General features: G+C 41.2%; 1 protein-coding gene across 1 annotated transcript in view; it reads right to left on the bottom strand.

Moving 5' to 3' along the window:
• The window catches only part of Rhobtb3 (Rho related BTB domain containing 3), a 58,030-nt gene that overhangs the window by 17,199 nt on the left and 23,129 nt on the right, over window positions 1–17,702 (bottom strand). The window contains exons 6-8 of the mRNA XM_027401848.2: window positions 17,126–17,491; window positions 10,326–10,438; window positions 6,674–6,794 (exon numbers count right to left, since the gene is read on the bottom strand). Of these exons, the coding sequence (XP_027257649.1) occupies window positions 6,674–6,794; window positions 10,326–10,438; window positions 17,126–17,491 (600 nt within the window). The remainder of the gene's footprint in view (window positions 1–6,673; window positions 6,795–10,325; window positions 10,439–17,125; window positions 17,492–17,702) is intronic.

Below are 17,702 nucleotides of genomic sequence, written 5' to 3' on the forward strand. Positions count from 1 at the left end.
CTGCTCTGAGAACCACACCAGGGAGACAGTGGGCACGGCTTCAGAAACTCCTCACGGCAGCTGAGAAACAGAAAGAGTTCAAAATCTACCTTTGGACCCAACAATTTACAAATCAGACCAACATTTGTTAGTTTAGGTTTCCTAAAGACCAAGGAACTGAAATACAGACTTTGCCTTGTGTTTTTATAACAAAGCACGTGCCCTCTAGATTGGCTTGAAATACTGCCACCTCTGCCATGTTCCTCTCAGGGAAACAGCTCCATTGTTCTTCATGACTAAACTCACAATTGTCTTGGTCAGGCTTCCCCACACTAGAAATGGAAACAGCAGAAGCAAACAACAAGCTGTTCAAACCTCGAAGGGGAGGAGAGCACCTTTTGTGAACGGTGATGACATGCTCATGCCACGTTTATTACATAAAAGCAATGCCTTCTCTGAGATAGGCTGTGAACTGTGATGCCCTTGAGTTCACACTGAAGCTCACCAGACTGACTCTCTAGGGAGACTTTGCTGAGCTTTCCAGCTATTGTTCTAATGCACCAAGACAGCACCGGATGGGATCACAAGTGACACAGGACTTGTGGGGTGGTGAAACAGTGGTTATAATTTCTACCATGTAAGGAGACCATGAACCCACACAACAACCTTCAGTTCCACTGACCACCACCACCATGGTGCCTGAAATGAGGAGGGCAGAGGAGGAATTCTAGTAATAGAGGATCCCAGGATCAGCGGGAACCACAAAATTGCCCCTTCCAGAAAGAAATGACATGAGGCAAACACTGTTTTATGCCTAATAATGTACTCATGTAACATCTACTTTCATAACATTTATCACAAGTATATCATCTTCTCTAAAATGTCCAATTTGTTAGATTCTTCAACCTCTTTAAATCCAAGCAAAATGCTTCTTCTCCTAGGAAGAAAAGAGGTCCTTCTAAACTCAGAGATGTTTCCGGAGGCTGGTATTTCCTCGGTCTCATGAACCAAACACTGCCAGTTGAGCCCATGGGTTGGCACTGTGATTTGCCCAGCCATACCCACACCAGGAGCAAGGAGACAGCTTGAGAGCATTCTGCTCCTCCCAGCAAACATCATCTGTTCACCGTGTCTTCCCTTATTTGCCACAACGTTCCCAGCCAGTGTAACCATATCATCTACCAAAAGGGTCAGCTTCCATAATTAAGGCATGCTAGATATATTTGTAGAGACCAATTAACAAGGAATTCAAACTGGCATTGCAATTTGAGTTACAATTTTAGGGTTTAAACTATTTCAAGATAAACAGAACATTTGAAAAATAGAAGCATGGCTTAAACACACTTGATAGTCTATTATTTGAGTTAAGTCAATGAATTAGAACTGACTGTAAATATCAAGTGGATAGTAGGCAGGGATGGATTTCATAAGCAGGGCTTGAAATTTTAAGAGCTTTCTGTTGATAATGTTACAAGATAATGTTGAAAAGTAAACACAAGTTCATTACCTTCAGCATACTGTGAGTCAGTGTGTGTGTGTGTGTGTGTGTGTGTGTGTGTGTGCGTGCGCGCACACATGCATGCAGGTACACATGGCTCTTCTGGATCTGGAAGCCAGGGATTGACATTAGGATGTCTTCTTCAATTTCTTTTCCACCTAAGTTTTTGAAATAGGCTCTCTCACTGACCTGGAACTCTGTTTGGCTACACTGCCTGAGCAGCAAGCCTCCAAATCTGCCTGTCTTTGCTCCCTAGAACTGAGATTACAGGCATGGTGTAGATGTCGCACAGAAAGAAATGTCCAGATGGTTTTTAGATCCATTTGACGATTATAACTTAGTATGGAAAACCATCTTACTTTCAGGTAAGGGAACATGATCTTTCACATCTGTTTAATAATTGTTTTGTTCTTGTGAAAATGTAACTAACAGTACCCAACTGCAGTTACCTGTTTTCTGTTGTTTTGTTTTATTCAGTGTGTGATATGTGTGGGGCTGCCTGTGGAAGACAGAAGGCAGCTTCAGATCCTCTGAAAGTCAAGTTATAAGCAGTCATCACAGGTGCTAGGGACAAACCAGGGTCCTCTTGAAGAACAGCAGGTGCTACCGATGCTGAGCCATCTCTCCAGCTCCTAGTTACCTATTTTATGCAGTATATTTGTATACATACTAAAAAATATGACATAGCATTTATATAATGGCTGGCAATTGACTGCTGGTAAAGAATTGTGTGAGGGTATAGAAGGCATTTTTTGTTGTTGTTAAAAGATCAGTATGTTCTGTGAAAGTGCCAAAGCCAGCTATCTTCTTCTATCATACATGCTTCATGTTATAATTTCAGAAAACTTTTCTAAGAAACAACTCCAAAGGCAGTTTCTCCTCACTTTACACAGGTTGTCAATGGTCTTTTTGATTGAGTATTGAAATAAAATGTATTAGTTGCACCTTCTTATTTCAGATTTCAACAATGGCATTTAGGAATGACACTTGGTTTCATTCTGGGAAAGAAAACAGACACTTGTTTACTTCCAGAGAAATTTAACATGTACAGTGGAAAGGAATGTGCTTTTGTTAAAGAGCATTTCATGTCAAATAGGGTCAAATGCAAAAGAACCCATCATCCTAGGCCACTCCTGCATATTTTCCAAAAGTGATTTAGAACTGTTTTATCTCTAGATATTTCTATTACACAAATAATACACCATGTCAGGGTTTCATATCCTGTGTCCACTCCAGCCAATTGTGGTTGTTAGCTTATAGCTTGGGTTCAACAGTAAAACATCTCAGGGCCCACCAATTCCAGCTGACACTGCAGGGAAGAGGAATGGAGTTTACGCTTCAGTCTCTGTTAGTCCCTGTGTGCACAACTGCAACCTTTACACCCACTCCAAGTGGAAATCTGAGTTCCCATTTAGAGTCAGAAGACAAGAGTGTTTCACATTCTGAATGGACAATGTCTGTTAAAGTTTCAAGGTCACTTGTAGAACTCTAGATCATCTTCTTTCCTGGTAGTTCTAGTCATCTATAAAGGGCCAGAAACCGGAAGAGATACAACCACATCTACATAAGCATCCATCTCAGTACAAATCCCAGCAGGGTCTTTTCGTTCTGTCACTACTTCCTCACCTAAGCAATGCACTGGCTCAAACCACTTGTCCTCATTTAGTCTCTGAAAGTGTCAAGAGGTGGTGATGTCCATGATGACAACTGGAGTGAAGGAGCCAAAGACTGACTGTGCTGTTGCACAAAGAAAATTATGTCTAAATGAATACTAACATCATTCGTATCTTTCTCATTACTTCCTAAATCTGCTGAAGCAACATCTGGCTATTAACCAGCTCATAAGTGTGACTTTTTTCAGAATATACTTTGTATTGCAAATATTTTAGGCAAAAGATGTAGTGAAAAAGGTCACATGTTTAGCTAAGATTTCACTATACCTTATAGAAAGTTTTGTAATTAAGATTTAGGGAGAGTTGTTATCCAACTATTACTCAAAGGGTCTGTCTTAGTTTTAAAATAAACCAATTTAAATATAAGAATGTTTTCCCTTTCTGCTTTTGGTATGAAACATTTAAATTAGTGATTAACCACAGTAAGACACATACACTGCACACAGTTGTTTCCATCAAAACAACATAATGCCCTAAACAAACAAACCAATGAACAAAACCTAGAACCATTCCATAGGGCTGAGAGATGTTTCCATCCATAGTGTTTCCTGTGAAAGCATAAGACCTGAACACAAATCCTACAACCCACATAAAACAAGTGGATGTGGTGGCACAAGCCTGCCATCCCACCACGGCTGGCAAGGTGGCAACAGGAGGAACTCTGGGGACAATTTGCCAGTGAGCCTATCCTATCCAGCAAGTCCCAGGTCCCAGTGAGAGAACTTGTCCCCCCCTAAAAAAAAAAAAAAAAACAAGATGCTAAGAAATAGAAACAATGTAAATACCTCACAACTGACAGGTGCATAACAAATGCAGTACTTACATACTATGGGATACTATTCAGCTGTGAAGACGAATGAAACCATGAGCTTTACAGGTAAATGGATGGAACTAGAAAAGATCATATGGAGCAACGTACTCCAGACCCAGAACAACAAACACTGCATGTTCTCTTTCAATGGTAAAATGGGACTGTTGTCAAGACTGGGGTGGTGGCTGCTGGCTACAGGGAAATAGGAAAGCGGAGGCTCTTTAGGAAAGGAGAAGGAGGTAAACAAGGAAGCAGGAAGGAGATGGGTAAAGTAACAATAAGGGTATCTGAAGAAGCCACAAGAAACCATACTATTACTTAACTAAAAAAAACCTACAATGCTTATAATTCTTCGTATGAATATACACACATAGTCTTAATGAACTTCTCTCATCTGGGCTGATGGTGCACCTAACAAAACCCCAACATTAGACATGAGAAGTCCTCTTTGGAGATGTTGGCCAGGGCTATAAAAGAAACTCCCCAAACATACAGACTTTTGCATCTTGCAAGCTTCCAGGGGAGGGAAGCATCCAACAGCCTCACACAGCTATGATACGTGTGACCCACATCAATGACCAGCATGGCACAATAACACTCAGACTGAAGCAGTGGCACACAAACCTTAGGGATAACCAACAGTTCTGTAATAGGACTGAAGGCCTGATCAGCAAGAGAGAAGCCATGCCTGGTACTGGAAACCTGGCCAGCTACTCAGGGATAGTGAAGTCATTATTGGAGGAGGATCTACAACCACTACTTGACTAAACCAGCACAATTCCTAACAATCTATAAACATCTGTCACTATACCCACAGATAAGTGTAGTCTTCACCCCTCATTGGGGAAACTTCTCCAGCAGAGGAGACCACTACAGAAAACCACAACCAGTCAAAATGCAGACTCGTGGAGCCGAATGCCACTCTTGGCATTCGTACATCTACGAAATACTCCTTCAATCTAAGGCTTCGGGGACACTGTAGGGGGTGGGGCAGAAAGTGTGTAAGAGCCAGAGGATGAGGGGGTTCGCTGTAAGATTGTGTCTCCTAGTAGCACCAGGAGCTACATCCATAAAGTCTTACCAACATGACTACCCAAACTCAGGCTGAAGAAGAAGGACATCAATAATGACATCAATTGGCATGCAAAGTGGATGGGAAGAGCTCACAAAGCCTCAACCCTACACAAAGGACAGGCAACTGAGGGAAGCGGAAGCTAGAGCGGTGGTCTTCCCAAGGGAAGGGCACACCAACTGTTGTCCAGTGCCAGATGGTCAGCCCTGAAAACATACATATAAGTACCATTATATGGATGGAGTAGGTTATATTTAGGAATACACATATGCATGCAATAACAATTAGTGAAAAAAGAGGCCATGAATTTGGTGAACAGAGAAGGTACATGGGAGGGTTGATATTATAATCTTAAAAAGTGGTCGGTTACTCCTATAACAAACAAATCAAATTTTATACCAAACAAAACAACAAAAAACAAAGTGGGACATATGAGATAGCTCAGTGGGTAGAGGGTTTGCTGTCAACCCTAACAGCCAATCCACAGAACCCACATAGTGGAAGAGACTAGCCAGTTCCCACAAGTTGTCTTCTGACCTCCACACGACTGCTAGGGCATGCACATGTCACACCCCAACTAAGTAAGCAAGTACATGTAACTTTTAAGAAGGGGAATGACCACCCATGTGACCAACACCTGTAGTGATGTGCAGATGCTGCATGCCATCAGATGGGAAGCCAGAGTCCTTGCACATGGAGGTGAGCGGGCAGGGGTTGCCAGGGAGGGTCAGGCGTGACACAGCAGAAGAAAAGCAAGAGACTAAAAGGGGAAAGATTCTCTGTTTTCCATGTGTTGCCTGTTTCCTTCAAAACCCTTCTCAGCAGGTTACACTCACATAATGCTTGGTGATTTTTTTGACATGTGACCAAAATTAAAAATAAGGAGAATCTTTCTGGGGAAAGATATTGAAAAGTAAATGGTATGCTAGCTGCCACAAATTTTTACCCCAAATTTAAATTATATCTCCCTCTTTACAATGGCTCATCTAAAGTTCTACTTAGGTTATTTGCAAACAACTCCTTTTATCCTGTGTAACCAAAGATATCTGACAATTCGTCTTTAAGATTATGCATTTAATCTATTAATGTGTGGTAATTATTCATGCAGTAATCAGTAATGGGCTTCCAAGACTACTCAGCTTTATTAAAAGTAGGCAGCATTGCTTTCCCACAGAGATAAGAGGTGGTCTTCAATTGATCTGGTGACAAGAATTCCCACAGTGCTTCCAGGGACACATTCAGCAATAACTGTGGGTGCCTGCTGGAGGTGGGACAATTTTTTAAAAACTGAATGGACCAAGCAAGAGATAATGTGCTTTTAAGGCAGCTGGGTTCATATGAAGTAAAAAAATGGGATCCTAAAGAAATATGCAAATGAAAATGCAAAATGACAAATTAAAGATCATCCCATCCCCTGTGGATCCCAGAAAGTAAATGAAGTATATACAAAGGGAAAACACTAAAGAAATATAAATTCCTTTTCTTAGTTTATAAAATGATTTTCTTAAAATTCAGCTGGTATCACTTTATGTCCTTCAACAGAGAACACTAACTCCTCCATCCCAGGTATTTAAAACTGAACTAGGTGTGATGGGAGCAAGTAGAAATGAAATGTGAAATGAACTCAGTACGAGCCATACCTTGTATTTCGAAGACAACATCAGCAAGCATCGGTTTATTAAGGAAAAACTTGAGCGACGTATTATAGAACCACAGAGGCTTTCTGGCTTGGTAGGTCTTGCAATTCCTCAGACAATTGATCTATGAGGAGAAAACACAAGCACAGGGGGAAGCTGTTCAGTCTGCTTTGATAGCACACATGGAAAACTGCAGACAAGAAATCAAGGCCTCAGCCTTGTGATGGCGCCTCTAAGAACCTCTCTGAGGGGAAACTTCCCTCAAGCACTACATCTGCTGGCTGCCAGTGAGAAGCACCAGGCCACTGAGCACACATTACAGGAAATGGCTTAGGGTAGCCAGCGAGCCTCGGGACCCTGAATTCCTGAGAGCCACTGATGCAACAGGAAGGAAACCTTTGTTTCCTTATCACACAAGGTCCTTTTACAGCCATCAGGTCACCGTTTTCTCCTAAAGAACAAACATTTAAAAAAATCCCAGAGTGGTGAATTTGTATTTGAATACACCTTTCTAATGCTTATTGCATAATTTTAAATTATTTATTAAATATCAGGGACTACAGGAACTGACAGAAAGCCCCTGGGGTCCTGGGTCTACAGCTCCAGACACTCTGCCCATATCAACAAGACCTGTCACAGCACTCCTGCCTAGCTCAGTTGCCAGCCTTTTCTCATAGCACCTTTGTCCACCTCAGCTTTGGCACATTGTCATTTGCTGGGTCTATCCAGACATCCCTTGGTCCCTATTCTAGAAGCCCAAGGCCAGCTTCCTTTCCTTGCCTCCATCCTTTTCTTTTGTAATTTTTTTTTACAGTGAAATAAAACAACTCTTAACAGCATTTTCAAGTAGAGGTGCCCAAATTAGGCTGCCTTCTTAAATTGTATAACCACAATTCCTAATTTGGAATGTTGTAGTTATGGTTCTTATTGAAATTATTTTTATTCATCCTTTTTCTCTTCTTAAAACAGGGTTTCTCTGTGTAGCCTTGGTTGTCCTGAAGCTCACTCTGCAGAACAGGCTGGACTTGAACTCACAGAGATCTACCAGTTTCTGCCTCCCAGGATGCTGGTATTAAAGGCATGCTTGATGTTTAGTCATTTTTGATGATTCCATCAGTTCCCTGACGTTATTTCCAAATCTCATCCTCATTAGAACTCCCACGCTTGGCCAGCTAGGGAAATCATTTACACATCTAACTCTGGCAATAAGAATAAGTGGTATCTAACTGTGTACCTATGCTAATCTACTTTGGAGGGAAGTTTGCAATCTTTTGTGACAGAGGAAAATGATATAATCCTCTTGACAAGGAAAAAGAAAGCCCACTGCAGCATGAAATCCAGAAGCACAACAACAGGGCAAGAAGTAGCAATAGTCCTTGTCCCCATATGCAGATCTCAACACCTGCCACAACACCCACTGGAGGAACTGGCATTTGGATGCAAGTGGCTGACATGTCTAGAGAGTGACAGCCAAAACCCACCCCAGAATTAGAGCTAGCAGGGGCTTCAAGTATCTTGTTTTATCCCCAGCTTAATAGAAAAGCCTGAATTGACCATCGTTGTAGCAATAATTCATGGCAGACTCAGAACTGAAACCCACCTTCCCAAGTGCTCACACAGAGTTAGTTTCTATGACACACTTGAGAAACAGAAAATATGTAGCAGTGGGGGAGTCCTCCCACCTGTGCAGGGGGAATTAGACAGAATCACACAGTCCAGTCTTCCCATCATTGGTCCGAGGTGATGGCACTCGAAGTACCACAAAGGAACAAGCGCCAAATCAGACCCACCGAAAAGACAGGTTCAGAACACCAACAAGACTCTGCCTATCCCATGTAGATAAAGGTTATGAACCTGCACATGGTGAATCTTAGAGATACACACCAGGTATGAAGCATGTGTGTGAGAGAGAGATGGTAAGAGAGAGATTTTCCCCTGGTTCATAAATGAACTCATCAGACTGTCTAATAAACAGAGCACAGTCATTTCTGTGTCAGTCTTTAAAGGATTACTTAGCTGAGTTAGGCTGAAAGAATCCTGTAAGGCTGGCCAGCCTGGGGATGCCTGCCACATGGAGTTACTGAAACAGAATATCTCACCCTTAATCCTGTGTTCTCTGTTGGATTTTATTTTCATATGTTAAACTCTTTATTTCTAAAATCTATCTTATTTTCCATAGACTCCACCCTCGATATGCAGTAGGCCTTGCAGTCCAGGCCTCAGAAAATCCTTTCAGGAGGGAAAGACTGTCGGCTGTTTTGTTTGTCCAGAAAATGAAATTTCAAACATGACAAGTAAGAACATACATCACCAAAATAATCAACAGGTTGTTTACTCTCTATCATATTTATATAGTTCTCAAAAAGCCCTTTAAGAGAAAGGAAAAGATAAATGCCATTATAAAGTTAAAAGAATCAATAACACTGCTGTTTGAAATAATATACTACCTGGCTCATGAACTACACTTTTGTCTCATCATTTCAGAACCATGAATTTTTTTCTCAACTAAAGAAAATTAATACTTTCCATGAAAAGCTAGTACAAGCCAGGTGTGGTTGTACATATGCAATCCTAGCACCAGGAAAGGTAAGGTAGAAAGCCACCACTAGAAACTAGCTGGGGCTACATGGAGAGTCAGTAGTCAATCTGGACTATAGAATGAGTTATTTCCTCAAAAAAAAAAAAAAAAAAACTGGAAAGGGGAAGGGGCAGAGAAATGGCTCAGTGAGTAAAGATACTTGTTGTCTGAGTTTAATCCCGAACCCACACAGTGGAAGGAAGAATCCACTCTTATAAGATGTCCTCTCAACTCCACGTATGCTCTTTGGCACACTCAACTGTGCACATGTGTATACACACACTAAATGAAAGAAAGAACAACTCTGAAAAATGAGAAGAAATGAAACACTAATATAGTTTACATCTTTCAACTATCAACTTAAAAATGTTATCAATGTGGGCTGCAGCATTAAGTCATCTGTTACAAAAAACTAAAGGGATATTTGTCTTCTATTTAAAGAAAACTTTGCATTGCACTCAGCTTACCTTTTTATCTATTGCAGCCAATTTGCTTATCACAGAATCTAAAATAAGAATAAACTGGCTAAATTGTATAATACAGTTGTCTTAAAAGTTTACAAATCTACTTTTAAAACCTTTACAGACTGTATAATTTAAATCACTGGAGTTTTATGGTCATACAACATCAAGACTTTTATAACCCAGAACCCAGTTTGTAACTTTGAATATATACTCAATGTACTCAAGGATTCCTCAACTGTCCATTCAGCTATATTGCTGAATCTTTAAAAGTCCATGCAGGAACTGCCCTACTCCCCAAAGCAGGAGCCAGGCAGCCTTTCATTCCCAATATGGGGTGTGTGTTCCCAAGGCTCCAGTGAGCTGTTCCCAAAGCAGAATTCATAAATGAACATTCCAAAGACACAAGTCACACATACGTATCCTTACATAAAATCTTAGTAAGAAATACATGTTTCTGTTTAAAATATGTATACGTTTCTGTTCAAATATTTTAACATATTTAAACATACAGACAGGGGAAACATTTACATTTATGAATTATTTAACTTTGCTGATGACTCAATGTTATGGCTATCAAAGTATACTAGTTATAATTCACAGTCAAAGTATTTACCTTTCCTGGTGTTTTTAAAATGCATTTAACTTTTTCGATGACATTGGAGACGTCCCCTGAATCTTTCAGCTTCCTCCTGATGTCTTCTTCTAGTTCCTCCCACTGAAAAGCACCTGTAAGGAATTACATATCAGAATTTCTTTGTGAGTAAGAGGTGTGGACGGCCGAGTCTCCTTTAGATTATGACTGTGTCCTTTGTTAGTATTTTAATTTTTCTGGAGCAAACATATTTCTTTACAAGTGAGAAAGGCAGAGAGATGGTTTTCTGAAACACTAAGCATCTGGCCAGCCACTGCAGCAACAGCAGGTCTTCCCCAAACTTTGTCTCCATCCTGACCGACTTCAAAGCTACACTTCCTGGGCTCCTTCACTATTGCCTACCACTTTTCTTTTCTCCTATTTGATGCCGAGCAAAAGATGACCTTTACCTAAAATGCTCCTCTCATAGGGCCTAAGCACTCTCCTACCACCTACCTGATCCCTGATGACTGTTTATCCTTGGGATCCATCCTATTATTCAAGGTAAATGTCAAAAGTATGATTTCTGCTCATGATGCTCCAAGGAGTCTTAGTTACTTTTCTATTGTTGTAAAGAACAAGGCAACACTTACAAAAGAAAGCATTTAACTGGAGTTTTTGCTTAATCGTTTTAGAAGGTTAGTTCATTATCATTATACACTGTGCTGGAGAAGTAGCTGAGAGCTACATCCTGACCCTGACCAGCAGTCAGGCAGGCAAACAGAGAGAGCCTGGATCCGGTGTGGGCTTTTGAAGCCTCAAATTCCATCTCCAGTGACATTCTTCCTCCAACAAGGATTACATCCTTGTAATCCTTTCAAACAATTCCATTCCCGGGTGACGAAGCATTCAAATATATTAAGCTATGGGGGTCATTCTAATTCATACCATCACACAAGGGATTACCTTCATCTTCCTGACTTACAGGAGGTCAAATTCCTAAAAATACAATTAAAACAATATGCCATTGACAGGCAAGTAAGGAGGCCCACATTTCTGTTCCTTCTCTTCCATTAACTACTTGTGTGACTCCAAGGAAGTCATTCCACCTCTCTGCTATCTGCTTCTAATCTCCTGGTCCTTGTGCACACCTGTATCTATCCATCATTCTGCAGATGCCCTTACAATTGATACTGAGGACTGAGCAATGTAGGTCATTGAGCAGGTCACTGCAGTCAGCTTCTACCAACAGGAACCAAAGCCTGACCCAAAGGTTCTGGAACCCAGAAGCTTGGTGCTCTTGGCAATTTCTTTTTAATTTTTTTAAAGATTGGTTCATTTCTATGTGTATGAATGTTTGACTGCAGGTATGTGAGTGTGCCACATTTGTGCTGTGCTTAAAGAGACCAAAAGCAGATATTAGATCCCTTGGAACTGTGGTAGTCAGTTGTTAGTCACCACATGAGTCCTGGGAATGGAACCTGGGTCCTCTGCCAGTGCTCTTAACTGCTCAGCCATCACTCTATCACTTATTTTTGCTACAGCACTCAGCATTCTTGTGTGTTCTCACTTCTGCTTCTCACCTTCTCACTCCAGCTTCAGCAACACATGCCATTTCCATCATATTAACATTCACAGCATAGCCAAATCCGAGCTAACAGGGTGGTATCACAGACCTTGGAAATGGGCACTTTAAACACAGTAGCCTTGCTCACACAGGCGCTGCTCTGACTCCAGCTGACCACTGCCTCCTCCTAACTGTGACAGCTCTTCTACTCTGACTTTCCTGCTGGGTCACTTTCTTCTTTATACAGCAAAAGAATGAGTGTCTAAGAATTGTCTCCATTCTCTCTCTTTTAATGTCAGTGATTTTTAACTCGACACACATAATCTGACAAATTCTTTGGATTATCTTTCCAGAAAACTTCCCATGCTCTCATAAACAAAAAGTTTGTATAAAAATGTCAGGACCCCTGTATTAAAAAGTGATTTGTGATGCCTATGCCATGGCCATTGATACTATAGGGAGAGGATGCTACATGCCTCTCCCTGTGTTTGGATGGTCCGTTCCTTCCTGTCCTTGCTAAATCCGGGTGAACACATACACCTTCCTTCTCATAGCCTCTTAGCCTCCTGGCTGCTGACACCAGACTCCCTGAGTGTCCTCTGCCCAGTGCTGAGCAGAGTTCTCTGGGGCTCTTAGAGGTGTTTGTGGACACCAGAGGGACAGAGACTGGGCAGCAAGACATCACACAAAGCAAAGCCTGTTTGATGCCTACTCAGAGCATCATGGGACAGCTTTTTACTCTGCTTAGTAACTGTCTAATGCAAGGGTGACTCTAGCTTATCAAGTCTTGACATCAACACCATGGGGCTATATGCTAGCCCCATGTCCATCTGCTAATGGCCTGGAATGACTACAGTGACAAGAGGTTTCCCATTGAATTTGTAGCTAACTTTTCTGACACCTCCCTAAACCCTATACAATAAATCTTGTACATAAAAAACAAAAAATGCCCAGTGTATCAAATGCCTTAGAAACCAAAGGAACCCAGATTGATTCTCCATCCTAGCTGTGCATTATATTGACCTGAAGAAAGATCAGCTGGGGTTCCAGACACTAGCATGTTTTAAAACCTCCCAGGGCCCCTAAATACTCTTGAGTGCTGCTGTTGACCATGCTTACACCTTAAAAATCCCAGCCATTAGCAACCCAGTTAGCCTAGGGCAGGAATGTCTTTATCTGACTACAGTCATCTAAACTGAAGGCAAACACAGATGCAATCTCAGTGTTAACTTTTAACATTACTAAATAAAACTTGCATTCAGTTAATACAAGTCATATTAACCAAGGAACATCCACATAATACCTTCATTCATAGGGCTATCTGAAAGCAAGCAACCATCAAATAACCTAAATAAATGGGCCAACCTGAGGGTCCAGTTAGCTGTTTGAAAACAATCACCAAGAGCTGACAGCCAAGAATGAAAGTAGAGCAAATTCCCAACAGTACACTAACAAACAGGTGGGTTCCATAACTAGAAATACTAATCACATTATCTTTGACACCCTAGCTGCTAAGAAAACAATGATCCTCAGGCTCGACCTTCTTTTCTGTGGTGAAAATATGTAGCATGAGATCCATCCCTGAACAATGTTTCTGTATACAGCATTGTCAACAACAATCACAGTGTCACGTGGCAGGGACTTAGCAGCTCTCATCTTGCACCGTTCACTGGGGTTTCCTAAGGATAACTTCTCAAGCCCCTCAGTAATTTATGGAGCATTCAGGTATTTGATGCTGTTTTCTGTTGTCCAGAAAAGAGCATGTTGAGGAACAATGCCAAGGACTGGAGAGAATACCATGCAGCCTGAACCTGAAGGGTTGTCCACAAGCTCATCTACTCTGCATTTCAGGAAGTCATGTGGAATTCTGGGTCATGACAGGTCCAACTCAAAGCTACATTCTTGAGTCTCTCATAAATATTTAAATTTCTAACCATCGGAGATCATGTGACTCAGCAATTTATAAGCCATAAACTACCAAGTATTGTAAGAATGTTACAAGTGTATGCTGTTTCATGATAACTTCCTGAGCAAGAAACTGCAGATCTCACTCTGCTGTTAGCCCTTGTCCTCAGGCACTACTTATTAAACATTAACACATCATATGGTGTTCCTCTCATGCAATGGGAAGTTAGCATACACCTGGACTGTACCTAGTTATTCAAAACTTCTTAAGAGGAAAAGAAACAAAAGACTGATATATGAGTACAAAATGCTAAACAGACGATGAAATAGGTGCCTTCTAAACACCAAGCCAAAACATAATCCATTTCCCAGAGGCAAAAGACAAGCCTGGTATTATTTTAAAACTGCCTTTCGTGGTCTGACCAACTGTTTTCAAGGGCAGAAGATAGATTTATTGTAGCTTTCTAGCCGGTTTGCTCAGGGAAATTTTCCTGAGGATGCTGTGTCATGGAGTTATTTTGCCTGAGCAGTGCCATGGGCATAGACAAGCCATGGCTGCTGTTCTCCATGGTTCCCTGATAAATTCTGTGACCTGTGGACTGTGGAAAAACCACTGCATAATGGGCCTGGAAACCCATGTTCTATGCAGAAATCTTAAATTGTTACAAGGAGACATTTTAACTCCTCACTGAAGACTCTATGAAAATGTAGACGTAAGATTTTTTTATTTCATTTGCTAAAAATTTTTGTTTGGACAATGGGATCTGTGGGTTGTTTTTTTTTTTTTTTTTTTGAACCAAATGTATTTTTTAAAAAAACTATGCAATGATGGCTTTAGTACCTTTTAAAACAGAACTTAGGCTTTCTTCTGCTCAATTCAGATTTATCATTTGTATGTAATTAAAGAATGATTAATAAGAACCTGAAGAGCTAGTCATTCTTCCTTGGCAACCTGCATCAGGCTCCTCCTACTCCAGACCAAGGCCAAACCCCACCCCATCTCCTGTGTGATTGAGACATAGGAGAGCAGAGCTGAAGTGCAGAAGTGCAGAGCACAAGGGCAGAAGTGCAGGGCAGAGGTGCAGACATGCAGTAGAGGTGCACAGGTGCAGAAGTGTAGATGTACAGGACTATAGGAGCTCTGAGCTGGCCTAGGACCTAACTTTCCGCACACACACTCTATAGCCTCTGCTGTGCATCCCACTGCCTTGTCCCTAAACTTCCGCTCATCCGCTAAGATCCACTCTCCTCTTTGGGCAGATCGATGACAGGACACCAAGAACCGAGCTCCAATAGCTCTGAATAAGAGAGCTTGCAGTTTACCCCAGTTTTACTTTGTACCCTAAGGTGACAATGGACTTCCCAGCCTAGTCTCTCAACTGAAGTTCAAGCCCTATTTCACTGGCTGTGGCCCAAACCCAGTTGTCTCAGGAGTATCAGCCATCATTGGGAGTCTGGTGCAAATACAGCTCACATTGCACCCCCATGCCAGTCACACCATAAGGATCTGCACACTAATGGGTTCCCCAGGTGACCTTTGACTCATCATCTAGATGATGAAAGGTCACGACACCAGCCTCCTGATGATGCTTGCCAGATGCGTGGAGCTTCCTTACCAAATTCTTGTATTGCCCTCTCTACTTCAAGACCCCCATGCCCCCATGTCCACCACAAAAGCCCAGCCTGATCACAGCTTCTAGGAACGGCAGAGTTGGTTCCCACAGGCCCTGCTGGCCTCATCTCCTCCTCAGTGCTCCAAGTCATAGAATAGTACCTATGGTTCCCAGAAAACAGCATATGAGGATAACATGTTTACCAGAGTATCTGTACAGGTGAACAAAACCACTTTCTAATAGTATCTGATAGAATTCAGAATGCTGTCACAGGTAATTGGCCTGCATTTCTTCCCATCTCTACTGAGTTGACTTTACAGTGTAAAGAACATCCTTTCCCAGGAGAATGGCAGGCAGGTTCAGTCTCTGGAGACTGGATCTGCTTTGCAGCTACCCTAGTAAAGAAAGTATAAATGGCTTAGGGGGCTCATGTGCCTACCAGGATTAAATGAATATTATGGGAAGGCTGCTGAATAACTCATAAAATTTTAACAGTAAACTCATTGGAAAGTCAAACACCTCCTCATTGTTCCTTAGACATAGTTCCTTAACTCTTTTTCTTAACATGCAAACATTCAGTTTTTTAGAATTAGTAGTATTAAATTCTGAGCTGTGAGATCCTAGGTTTAAACATTTAAATTTGTAGAACTAAAAGAAGTCATTAACTTGATGTTATTTGATGACTTTGGCTACTTGAGCTCCATCTACAAGGACACTAAAATATACGGGAACCCTTGCAAGCTGAAGGCAGTGTGCCCTATGGGTTCTACTCGTGAATTTGCCAAAGCACTACTCACTGAACCAACACCACATTATTCTTACATTTCCAACAAAAATCAACTACAGAGATTCTTTTAAAAAACATAATCAAAAATTTTGGTTGAGCCTAGCCTTTAACGGCTGAGCCATCTCTTCAGCCCCAAAAAAACATAATTAAATTTTAACTTACTATGCAAAATAACCACAACTCAAATGAAAAAGAAAAAAAGAACATCTTGCTTTTTAGGGCCCAGTAATTTCCCACTGAATACACATTTGTTCATTAATCCATTAATGGCATTTGCATCACATTCACAACTTTAAACAGGTTGTATAATGCTCCTATGAGCATGGATGTACAACTCTTCTTTGATACCCTGCCTTTAATTACTTCAGCTATGCAGTCAGAAATGAACTGCTATATGATGTGGTAATTCTGTCTTTAATATTCTAACAACTGCTGTACTTTCCAAAGCATTAAAAAATGATGTAAGTGACAACCTGGATGAACCTCGAAGACATTATGCTAAATAAAATAAGCCAGTCCCCAAACCTCAGCTATCCTGACTGTACTCATCTGAGACACATAGAGTAATCAGAATCACAGCAGGAGAGAGGGGGCGGCTGCCTGGGGCTTGGAGAAGTTACCATTTAATGTGACAGACCTTTTTGGCTTTCAAAGTAAAGAATTACAGAGATGAATGGAGATGATAAGTGTACTCTGTCAATGCATCTAGTATCATTGGATTGTACACTTAAAGATGGCTAAAGTAGCAAACTGTATACTATGTGAATTTGACATTTTTTCCCTTAAGGCAAATAAATTTTTCAGGAAGACAAAACACTTAAACTAATTTCTACATATAAAGCAAGTGCTACATGTCCTGTGTAAGTATCACCACAGAGGGCAGGGGGTAAGATAAGTGTAAAATTAACCAAGACTCTCTCAGACTTCTAGGAAACTTAGTAGAAGGACCCAGAAGTGCCTGTCAAGGTACCTGAATAAATGAAGCGCAGAATGTAGGACAAACAGGAGCAGAAGAGGGCATCCTTCACGATGACTCGCAGGGGTGGGTTGCTGGAAGATCCCTGGCTAGCACCTGGAAACACAGCATCTCTGCTTACGGCAAAGAGATCCTGGGTGGTTCGGATGATACTGGAGTCCTGAATGTCAGTAGCGCTCTTCACATTGAAAAGCAGCATGAAAACGTGGCTTACAGCGCAGAGAACAATTTTATGGGCCTCCACGATGCCTGTCACTTCTGGGTGGTAAAACACCACGTCCACACACTGGCAGCAGAATAGCAAGTTGTTCAAGTCAGAGTGGTAGTGTGATGCTTCAGCTTTCAAGACAGGCATCTTTTCTGTTTGGGAGGGAAAATTAAAGTAATAACCTATTTTTATGTGTACAGGCATAATAACTAAAAAGTATTTTTAAAAAATGAGATGGAATCCTACAAAGTACCAATACTTGCCCATTTTTTTAAAATCTACAAATCACTGATTTTGTACAGCTTTACCCCAAAATATACAACAACTCATCGGGCATTACTGAAGCGCATTTTACAGAACACA

Source organism: Cricetulus griseus, chromosome 2 (genome assembly GCF_003668045.3).
Source record: "Cricetulus griseus strain 17A/GY chromosome 2, alternate assembly CriGri-PICRH-1.0, whole genome shotgun sequence".
NCBI classification, from domain to species: Eukaryota; Metazoa; Chordata; class Mammalia; order Rodentia; family Cricetidae; genus Cricetulus; species Cricetulus griseus.